Raw genomic sequence first — 12448 nt, forward strand, 5'->3', positions numbered from 1 at the left:
AAAAGACAATTCTGAGGTCATTTTCGAAAGCAGCAGCATCGAAATACTTAGAAATTACCTCTAAAACCACTGATTTTTTTCCAAATAAACATGTTAAAATATTTAAATACCTTAGATACATTTTGTCTATGAAAAGATATGATACATATTCTTATTTTGTTATACAATTTTTTTATTTATACAATTATTCTAGATGTTATAATGTATTGAAAATTTAAATATTTACAAATATTAAAAAAAAAAAATGTTTAAATCCTTTTTAAAACAAAAAAAAACAGTTTGTTTAGTATTATTTAAAAAAAAAACGATTTTTTTTTGCAATCCTGTAAGTTTCATAATTATATGAATAACTACACAATTTGAATAGAAATGGAAATGATGCTCTAAATATATACTTTGTTGAAAAATGTACTCATTAACTTAAAGTAGATGGGAATATTGTGTAAGTAATTAAAAAAAAAAATTAAGTTTACTTAAATATAATGTAATTATAATAGATAAATATTAAGAAAGCATTACTGTTCCATGTTGTGCTTTTTGACTGTAAATAGTTGTAACTATCTAATTATTACAACTTAGCTAATTATAAACATTTATTTAGTTTTATAATTAAAATTAGGATTTTAAAAATTAAAAATTTTTTAGCTACTATAATATTTCAAGTTCAAAAAATTGTTAAATTGTTTATTAACAAATTAAGTCAATTTATTATTAAATAACAAAATATCAACTAATAAAAAAGTTCATCGCATGTTATAAGATAAACTTATTTTCGTCCTTAGAAATTCATATTTTAACAAATTATGCACAATAATGTATAATAGTATGTTCAGTAAATTATTATTGAAACAAGTGTACATAAGTGATCGATTTAAAAATATGTTTTCTTTGTTCTTAATAAAAACTTATTACATTGTACGTAAATAATGACGCGAACGCAAAAAGTACTTAAATGAGGAAACACACAACGTTCAATCTTTTTTCTGTAAAAATTTAGCTGAATACAAATTCAAATAAAATGAGCGAATTTCAAGTGCGATCAAGATGTTTACAAGATCCATCGAACGAATACGTGGCGCTTAATGTTGATTCGAATAATGACGATAAAAAACTGTTTAAAATTATGAGATGGAAAATTTTTAATAAAGTAAGTCAACAGGAACATTATAATTTAATGTTACTAATTAAACAAATAGAAATTTGATAATTAAGTAATAAGCAGTATGAAAGAACGATTGTAAAAAAAAAAAATTAGTAAAATACAAAACTAAAAATGTAAATTGATTTAATTATTAATAATTATAACTCTACAATTAGTAGTGTCAATGTCAAATTTTAGATGTATTACATGATGAAATAAAATCTTTATTGGATATCATCAAATTTTTTATGAATTTTGTTCATTAATTATTACTTAAGTGTTATTTTTATAAAATTATGGACATTCATTAGGAGTAACATGTATTGCCGTCGAAATAAATGTAAATAGGATTGTTTACTAACTATAATTAATAATTACTATTCGTTTTTAGTTATAGAAAAGATTTTAGTGATGAAATTAAATTCGTTTCAGATTTTTTAATGTTTAATAATTAAGTATTAACAACAAAATTCCCGTTCATGAAGCGTATAGCTTAAAAATATCGCACTTAATACTAAAATTATTTTTCATTACATTAAAGTTTGTTATCCATTTATTAACCTGATGTTTTTATTATTCAACATTTATTTGTATATTTATAAACTTAAAAAAGGTTCTTATATATGATTAATAAATACGTAATTAATAAATTATTCTAGAGTACGTTTAGACATCTCATTTTTCTCTACCTTTCCACAGCAATAAAAAATAACACTATGTAAAATTATTTTTCCGAGTTATTTTATCCCTCACTCTTACTACTTCCTTGATATTAAATGAAGTCAAATTACTTTTGAATTCTCATAAAAAATTTAATAATGGATTTAAATTGTTCACTTATTTGAATATATTATCATAAATAATAAAGACGGATTTTAAATATTATTTTATGATAAAGTACTTTGATTATTCCTAATTTAAAAGTTTCTGTAAAAATATAATTAAACTTTCTTTTCTTAGAATTTTTATAGAAACTTGTCGCCAGTCAAGAAGTGGATGTTGTCATTATTTGTAGTGGCCTTAGTTGGAATGACCATATATTACTCTTTCTTTTACAGAAAAAGAAGATTTAATAGATATAACTATGAATATTCAACACATTCTTACTATCAATGAAATTTAAAATAAAATTATACTGTAATTAAAACTATTTTTTGTATAATATTTGTTGATCAACCACAATATTAAATAAAAAACAAAAACAAAATATTTTGTTAATTTGTCATTTTATTTTAATGTAAATCTGTTACTTTGATAATTATTTGTCTTTAAAAATATTCCTTATGATATTAACTGTACTATTTTATGCAAACATAATGAGTCTTAAAACATTAACATTAATTTGAATAATTCATAAAAATAGTAAACAGTATTATTTTTTTGAGATTTTTATTTTTAGTTATTTTTTATTTTACAATAAATTTTCTAACTGTGGCATGATTTTTCTACTAATACTGAAATTATATTTACTAATACTCTGGAATTTGACCAAATAGTACAAATTTAGTCATGAGCCACTTTACAGAAATTACATTATAGATATCTTATAAATTGGATAAAAAAAAAAAGCTGTACAATATTTTTTGTATAGTCAAAATGATTTCAGAATTACTAAACATAACATAAATTTACACTTGGTAAAATTTTTACACGTTTATTTTTATTTTCTTAAGTAAATAGGTAAGTTTGATAAGGTTTACAATATAACCTTGTATTACAATAGAAAATAAAAAATCAAAATAGAGATTCGTAAAAAAAAAACCTTTAAATATGAAATTATAAATTACTACTACGCTACATACTTAATAAAATAAACTCTTAAATATACACAACATGAAGTATATTAAATTAAATATTCTTCACAAAAAAAAGATTAACTTATTTATGTACACAGTATACTCTAACTAAACTGATTGGGATAGTACAATACAGTATCACATTAATTGACAATTTATTTGCAACTCAATGATAATTTTATCATTGGTGGACAAAAATTTAAATGCAATTATCATACCAAGTAACATAAAATATTAATTCATTTTGTTACAATAAAACTTAATAATTATTGACACGTGTCATTAATAAAAAAATAAATGTAACTAAAATGGTTCTTTGAATACATTAATTATAAGTTGCCTTTTTCAATACTTTGTTACATAATGGCACATACTTTGAATTTTTAATCAATATTTTAAACTTTGCTTGTCAATAATCAATAATCACGATAAAAATAATAAGTTAACACTAAAAATTTATGAAATAAATTTTGAAAAAATGAACATTATTATTAACTTTTGTAATGTAATAATGTTTGTAAAAAAAAGAACAAAGAAATGTATTTTTAATGTTCAAAATTGAAAAAATTGAATATTAATTACTATTTGTATTTACTAATAAAAACAAAAAATAAGATATTTGTTCAGTAATAGTTAAATTTCATTAATGATTGGCTACAGTCACGGCAGTCTTATTTAAGTTAAGTTTACAAGGCAATCATGACTATAAGTAAACAAATGTGTACAATGTAAAACATTATATTTTATAAATAATTCCACAATATTTTTAATAGAAAAATAGTTAAAGTATAGTTAAATGTTTATAACTAAGAAAAATCATATGAAACAAATGCATCATCACATAATAGTACACTCACAACATTGCATAGCAAAGTACAAACACTCCATACCACAACTAGTTTTATCGGTATCATCATCAACTGGATAATCCTTGACAACGCCATTTATAGGTTTTCCATTATTGGTACCTGGGAATTTTCCATCACCATTTCCCATGGTTTGCTGCCCATCAATGTTATCTTTACTAATCATAGGCTGATTAAACTCGGCTAATTCTATAATTGATTCTTCACTTTCACGTTTTGCAGAATCAGCACTGTTTAAACTGTCTACTGAAGAGCTATCACCTCCATTTGTTAATAATTTCTGATTAGTAACACTAATATTAGCATTTCGATACTAAAAATAAAAATAAAATGATGTATATTATTTAGTTACATTTAAAATAAACAGCATTAGACAACTAACCAGTTCATTATTTGTAGGTTCATTGCTAGTAGATGGTGCATCATTGTTATCTAATACAACATTTGCAGCTTCATTGGCTTGTGTACCACGATCCATGGTTGGAGGCCGGTTGTTCACGTTTTCTAATAGTATGCGACCTGGCCGAGGATTATGTCTAGGATGAAGTACTGATGCAATGGCTGGATCGGATGGCGGCTGCACTTGATGATTAGTTAAGATAGTTGATTTTGTTTCTGTATCTATTAGCCTAGAATTAATAAAAATCTTATTTAAATAAATGTATATTACATATTTAAATGTTATCAAATACCGACCGAAATATAATTTTCTGTTGGTTTTTTAATATTATATAAACTAATAATTGTATATATATTAACTGCAAGTCATAAGTAAACATGTTATCCATACTTTAAGAACTTAAAATGTTGATCACTATTGGTAGAGGTAGTTAACTAAACTAATACTGATCAGCTAAAGAGTATAACCGCAATTGAATTGCGAACATGATAATATTCGCATATTCACGTTTTTTATTTCTCCGATAACTTAGAAGGATATTGTTACATTTACAACTATTCAAACGTTGGCACATAATTTTGCAAACCACATAATTTCTAACTACAATTAACTTGAATAAGTAATATTTTTTACATTAGTTTTTGAAAAGTAATTAAAAACAAAATAGTCATTGTTTTTTAATTATAAGACATATAAGTGATTTTTTTTCATAAATAAAATACCAACGACAGAATATAAATTTAACACAACTACACTTCATAGTTCTCCCACTTAAATTTTCTCCCATGCTTATCGATACTATCATAGAAGATAATATGTAAACCTGTTAGAGGAATACTTACAGTTCACACGTGGTTCATTTAAACAGCGAAAAAATTAATGTGTCGTAACACTCAATAGTGGTAAATCAATGTAACTAACGAGTTACATTCACACGAACATTTATGAATTATAGAAATTCATGTAATAAGGTTCTATTTTACTCGATAAATTTTAACTCCCTAGATACATCAGACGCTCACTATAGAATATTGTCTCAAATAATAGCAAGAACTATTTTTTATGCATAAATTATACATAGACTCACTACAATAAAACGAGCTATTAATTATTTAACAAAGTCTACTAAGACAAATTTTGAAAAAGAATATTTAAAATACCATCTTGACAGCATTTTTTAGAAAAATTTATATAGACCTAATTAAATAATATACTATAATTATGGTTTTTAGCCCTGTATACCATGGAATCTTTCATTGCAAATATTTCAAATTTATATGAGTTTTGCTGCTCACATTACAAAAAAACAATGCTTGGTCTTTGATTTGTTATTAATATATTAATTTTCGATGTAATTTTATTTCATGTTAATATTTATAAAATTATTTATCGAGTTTGAGTAATATTATATTATCAATATTAAATATGTGTTTCAAAAAATTATTGCTGGAGTTTTTGTCTTAATATTATAAGAAGTATAATTCCTAAAGGATATAAAGAACATATTTAAACAAAAACTCATATTAAATTATAAAATTAGAGAAAAATTAACATGTTTGATAAACATCAAATAAATTGCATACAAATTCATTTTAAAATAAGTTTCAGAAATTTTTGCTTATAGATTTTAAACAATGTATAGTTATTCAACAAATATACCAAATTAAAACAAGCAAAACATAATTAAATGGAATAAGATTTTACTGATTATCTTTCCGAAAAAATTATTAGTTGTTTTTTAGAGAAGAAAAATTCTTGCGCTTTACTACTTCCCTTCTAAGACGAATTAAATTCGACACGTTACCAACTAAGTTAAGTAGACCTAGGGGGTATTTCAGGTAAGAAAATCGCCCGCCCCCACTCCTTGAATTAGAATTATCAATATTTTTTAAAGCTAATATATACAAAATATGGTAATAAAGACCTTTTTTTGGGGATCATCACTTTACTTTTAAGCAAAAAAAAAAAATTAAGTGCACCTCCCCTTAAATGAGTTGTAATAAAATATTAATTAAAATTGAAATAGAGCCCTAAATATGTATTGAAAATAGAGATGTAAAAGTATTAAGGACATAACTACATTTAGTTTAATCATAAGATAAAACAATGATTAAAAAAAACGATGGTTTATGTATACTATTAATTAACTTAACGAGATTAAAAAAAAATTATTAAGTAAAGATAATCAACGACTCGTAAGGAAACTTACCTCAAAGGTGTCCACAATAAAGACATGTTGAAATTATAACTTAGTCGTTTTAATAAGTATCATACATATAATTTGACAATTTTTAATATTAGATTAATCTAAGGCTTAGCCAACTTCACCCAGCACTGATTATTTTACAATTATAGCTTGAAAAATACTGAAATGGTCTATTTTTCAATTAATCCGGCGTGTACTTCCGTCGGCTGTCAACTAAACTCTTTTCAAGTAACTGAATAGAAGAAACTGAGTATTTTATAAAACGATATTATCGTGACCGAGACCGTCAACAGCCGTAGACTGATTTAACAGAAGCAGAGCACGGCAAAGATGCAAAAAAAAAAATACAAAAATTAAATCACTAATAAAGTAATGAAAAATGAATTGTTGAAGTTTTTTGTCACCACTAATATACTTGGCGGGGAAAAAATAGGTGTTCACACTGAGGAACGAACGTGCTCATTGCTCTCCAACGGTCATAGATAAATTATTTTAGTTAAAAATTATAAACAATAGAAACATTTTGTCTTTAAATTAAGTACGGTCAAAGTGAAAATATGATGCAAAGGAAAGTGCGAACAGTGTAAAAAACATCTATTATAGTGTTAATAAATTCAAAAATCTCAAGTAATTTAAAACTGAAATTTTTAATAAATTAAAAATATATTAATAAAAAACAATTACGCTGTATTTATGATATCAGTTGCGTAAATTATTATTATTCAATTTAGTTATTATATTTTCTCTATATCATATTGAATCAATTATAATTTAGAATAAAAATATTTTAACGAGTTGCTATAATAAGACAAAAAAACAAAATTATCACTGCACATACATGAAATTCAGTTAGAAGTATAAATGTAAATGTTATAACAGTAAAATGTATACCAACTTATACATTCAATGTACAAGCAAATATAACATCGCTTAATTACTCAAAGAAAAGTTAATTAAAGATTAACCTCAATTAAAAAAATATTCTGTAGGCGATTTTGTAGCGAGTAACGAATTAAGTTTCAAAGACACAACACGCGAAACGTTTAGAAAAAACTAAATTAATGTAAGTTAGTATGTAAGATAATGACTAGAATAATAACATAAAATATGAAATCCAATCCAATTAAAACTCTGTTAACTACCTATGTGTACATGGCAACTAGAATTTATTACATACTAAGATAGACTACTATCACGAGAAATGATTTTTTTTTTGTTTATATTATACTTATGCTATTTAAAATACTATCTCATTATATAAAGAGTAAACATTTTAATAAAATTAGTTTGCTTGGTATTTTTATTTCATTTTTTTTCGGAGGAGCATACAAAAACTATATACAGAGTATATGACTGATCAAAATGTCCAGTGACAAGAAATTCAGTGGCGCATTTCTGAGGAGGTCAAGGCCCCTTGGACCTTTTCAGATTTATAAATTATATAATGTATAGAGAAAGTCTTTGATGCATTTAAAGTACCTATAATGAAACCTATACCTTTATGAAAGCTCCCAAAAAAAAGTTGAAAATCCTACACTAGCTAAACCATAATTTTTCTAGATTTTTTAAATTTATACTTCCTTAATATAAATAAATTATATATTTTTAAAACATTTTGATATTTCTTGAATTTGTAATAACTATCAGTTAACGAATAGATATCGCTGATTTGAATGGTCCATAAATTGTTAACAAATATATGATTTTTTTTTACTTTATGATGTTTTTAAATTAGAAAAAAAATAGAATGAATTCAAACGAAAACATAAATTACCAGTTGAATGTGTCCGAGTAGATTCACGACGGTTCAATTTTTTAAAACAGAGTTTGTTTTCACCAACTGGCACCATTGCATAAGATACAAATCGGAAATTTCCAAGAAGAAACAGATCACAAAATGTATTTTATTGCATTATTATTTTATACGAATAGTTAATGGAAAAATACGCATATAATACATAAGCGTGAAGTTATAGAAATAATAACTATAATATTCCATGACTAAGCAGGTGAAAACTGTACCACACCCGCAGTTTCCACTGCCGTTGGACCATAAAGAACCGGTACAGTACTATACATTTGGCCAACATTTTTTATTACAGTTTAGTTTATACATAATACATATTAAAGGAGACGCAACAACAATGCGAACATATGAGTTTCACCGGTTTAACATCATGAGATCAATAAAAACAGTGATTCAATCCCCCTTTTTTCAACGAATTAAGTTTAACAATCGGTGTCTATCTCTAACAGTAGTGCACACAATTATACGACGATGAAATTATAAGTTTACCATAGGCGACATCCAGTACTATATGAATACATAAGTATTACGCACAGATATTCTATAATAAGTTCCTAAATCTTAATTTTTTTACGACAGATTAAAATATATAAAAAGAAAATCTTCCAGCAGCTGCTATACATGACGATGGTACCAATGAAAACCACAAACGGCAAAAACTATACTAAAATCACGTTCATTAATACTACTCCTACACTAGCATCGTGCATCTTATCTTCTTATATGTACGAGTAACTCTGTTATTAGAAGAAATCATGGAGTGTATAACTACAACAGCCACTGAAAACACAATTATTGCCAAGAATGGGCGTAATACGCCTACATTAACTGTAGTTAAGCTTTATTTTGAATGAATCATATTTAAATAATAATTAGCAATCAAAATATTTTTTCAACAGTTTCAAGTGAATATTCATAATTAGAGTACTTTTTAATGTCCAGTTAAACATTTAACCTAGTTATGATAAAAAAAAATAATTACACGCGTTTAAGTCGAAAAAAAACCAATTTTATAAAATAAACGTATTCAAGAGAAAAATCTACAATACTAAATTGCATATTTTCTGTTGACCTATTATAAAAAAAGGTTATTTTATAAATGATTAAAGAAATTTAGTTTGCGATATGAACACTAGAGTTAATTGCATTTATTTAAAAAATCTTTAAGCATTTCATAACACAATGTTATATTTACAATTTACGTCATTAACGCAACTTTAGTTTTTTAGATTTAAAGTAATTATTCATATTTAATATCGGAACCTTATGAGTTAGATATAGTAGTATAACATAAATTTTAATATTATATCGATAAGAGTTATCTAACGGTTCAAAGACGTTCATGGATGTATAAAAATAAGCTACTAAAGTGAATAGCTAATTAATTGCAACATAAATCAGTATGTTTTTTGGGAATTATATTTTTCTTGAAATATTTTTAGCTAACTATTTTTTTGAGTAGGTAGTTTTATGTAATATTTAACATCTACATGCCGTTTGTCTGCTGTCATACAAATAATGGCCCAATATTCTTCCTCAGTCCATAGACGACAAGGATATTCTCGATCCACAATTATAGCCGAGATAGCTAACAATTCTTCTAACTCTTCTAATTTGATATATAATGGTTTTTGTGCCTTTTTTCCCATATTGTTTAATGCGCTTGAATATAATTCGATAAAAAGTTTCAAGATATTTGATAATTAGTGCTACACAAAAAGTTTTTGTGAATTCCAATACACTCGCCATTGTCGCGAACATCACACGCACTACGCATTTTCAGAGGGATGTTACAATGAGACCCTTTCTTTGAATAACAGGGTAGCCAATATTAAAGTATAAACATTATTCTCTATTCCAAGTGTACTCAAGAACTCAAACATAGTTAAAAAAAGATTTTTATTTTAGATTCAAATTCAAATAGTATATATTTCATAATTAATCATAAAAATCAATTTATTTATAGTAATTTATCCATTTTTATGAATGATAGTAATTTTTGGATAAACAAAATACTGTAGGTTAAAAAATAATTTATTCTACGAGATTTTAGTGTTTCTCTCAGTTAAAAATCGTTTACCTAGTTAGGTTACCTATATTATCTATCGCAAAATACATTTCTCATCGTTAAAACCTTAAGGGTTGTTTTTCTAAAATAACCTTAAATAATTCCCATAGAAGTATAACACTATTATATTCTTCTATATTTGTCCGGTGTTTAGAGGATATACACTATGTGAAAAGAATGAAAATTTCAATTAGAGAGTGTAATACATATTCGAAATATAAAAATTAAAGTAAAAAAGATTCAATTCTATGACTCAAACTTGATTAGTAAAATTATACTTTTTTATTGTATATATTTACTTGATTATGATCATTATAAAATTCAGTACATTTTTCAAAAGTTTTCAGGGCAAAAAATAAAAACAATCTATTGTTATTTTCAAGTTCCAAATTAAATTTTATTAATTTGTTATAATGTGGTTATCATTTTATTCATAGGTCTACTTCAACTCAGCGACATACCATAAGAGAAAAGTCTATCTTCAGAGGATGCGAAATGGTGGATAAATATAAGCAGCTATACAAAATTAAAAACCTTGGGTGATGTACACTATTATCACTGCTCTACTATTATATATAAAATCTTAGCAAGCATTTTTTATTTTCTATTCAGTTTAATAATGATCGGTATAATAGCGGAGTTAGAAGATTTACCTCCGTGTTGATGGAATGTGACAAAGGTCACGGTCGGCTATATGCGCTACTATATTCATGAATCATATACCTATTAAAATCGTTGTGTGAGTAAGATGTACATATACGAGAAGGATAATATTATTATTGTGAGTCCTGTGTAGAGTATTCATACACACATGTGGTTTCTTTATTCTCTAGACTAGTCAGAAAAACCGGTTTCATTAGATAGGTACGGAATACGCCGAGTAGGATTTTCGTGTGATATACAAAAGAAGTTAGCTCAAGTAGAGTTCCCTTCGAGTTGCATTGAATTGATAAAAAAGTAAAACCTCTCGGAGTTGTAAATGTAAGATAACATGAATCGTGTCAACGAACTACATAAACGTAATTCGATCTAATGATATTTATACATTTTTAATCATTGAAGAGAGTTAAAACTAGAGCTAACACGCGTAAATCTAGGACTAGTATTACGTACACTCGCAGAAAAACATGATAATAGAATCTCATTTTTCATTTAAACTAGAAACACAATATTTCCAAACGCAATTTATCGTCTAAACACGTTTAACTTAATGCTTACTAAAGCATAATCATAATATTTCTAAACAGAACTAAGTCTTATATAATTTTCAAAAATTAAATAATTATACACTCAATATTTACCTCCACCGTATCACCATTTCGAGTCTACAGTAATTATTTTCAACATAAGATTAGTTTTTTCAACAAGCCGGCGGTAAAATTAAAAATCTGCCAAAAGTTTAAGAGAATATTTGTTACAGAATACTAGTGCGGTATCACAGAAAACTATTGTCTGTTAACCTATAAATTTAACATTTTACCAGTACTCTATGATTCAAGATAAAATTCATTATTATGGCTTATCGTTATAATGTAATGCTAGCAAGGTAATGGCTGTTAGCAAAAACAATTATAACGTACGCATAAAACAGATGTTTATAGTAATTGACTAGCCAATTGTAAAGGTCAATAATATTATTTATAAACGTGAAATACTAACGAAGCAGAATGATTGTGATATCCGTTTTGGTAGATGAATTGTTTAGCGTGGTGGTTGATGCTGTTGTTATTGTTGTTGTAGTTTAGCAATCCATTCTTGTTAGGGCTGCCGTTGTGATGGTCCAAATGTTTTCTATACGGTTCTGTTTCGAACCTAAGTACTTCGACTTTGTCCGAATACATCATTTGTCACTATAGTTACTTAACGTAAAATTGAAAGTCACTTTAAGCAGAACCCGGCCGAGGGACCGCGTCGGTCGAAAACGTTGCTTAAGTCGATCACGACGAAGCCGGTGAAAATGAAAAGGGGGTCCTACCGAAAAACCCTTACAGTTAATGCTACGTTCAAATTTCAAGTAAAAACAATAACAAAAGTAGATATAAATGAGTCAAAATAGTAAAATGATAAGCAGCGTTAGCCAACTGACAGAAACGTGAAGCGTTCGAATCAGGACTGGTACAGTGTCTACTGTTCGGTTGAGTTTTTCCTTACGAGTGGCGTTGTT

General features: G+C 26.0%; 1 protein-coding gene and 1 long non-coding RNA gene across 5 annotated transcripts; one reads left to right on the plus strand and one right to left on the minus strand.

Annotated features, from left to right (window-relative positions):
* The first annotated feature begins 926 nt into the window (after positions 1–926).
* On the plus strand, positions 927–2350 carry LOC126896194 (uncharacterized). Its single transcript, XR_007701800.1, has 2 exons — positions 927–1147; positions 2102–2350. It is a non-coding gene; the product is annotated as an uncharacterized LOC126896194 (long non-coding RNA).
* Positions 2351–2779: 429 nt separating this feature from the next.
* Positions 2780–12448, minus strand: LOC126896192 (putative uncharacterized protein DDB_G0267840). 4 transcript variants are annotated; one of them, XM_050668761.1, is made up of 3 exons: positions 11944–12448; positions 4186–4432; positions 2780–4116 (listed from the first exon to the last, which is right to left on the minus strand). In XM_050668761.1, the coding sequence occupies exons 1-3, from the start codon at positions 12126–12128 to the stop codon at positions 3775–3777; spliced, it is 774 nt and encodes a 257-aa protein (XP_050524718.1). In that variant the 5' UTR covers positions 12129–12448; the 3' UTR covers positions 2780–3774. The 4 variants fall into 4 exon arrangements, with proteins under 4 accessions (XP_050524718.1, XP_050524719.1, XP_050524722.1 ...); XM_050668762.1 differs by lacking the exon at positions 11944–12448 and adding an exon at positions 9711–9979; XM_050668765.1 differs by lacking the exon at positions 11944–12448 and adding an exon at positions 6413–6652.

This window comes from Daktulosphaira vitifoliae, unplaced genomic scaffold (genome assembly GCF_025091365.1).
Source record: "Daktulosphaira vitifoliae isolate Bord-2020 unplaced genomic scaffold, ASM2509136v1 Scaffold_1, whole genome shotgun sequence".
In the NCBI taxonomy this organism is placed as follows: domain Eukaryota; kingdom Metazoa; phylum Arthropoda; class Insecta; order Hemiptera; family Phylloxeridae; genus Daktulosphaira; species Daktulosphaira vitifoliae.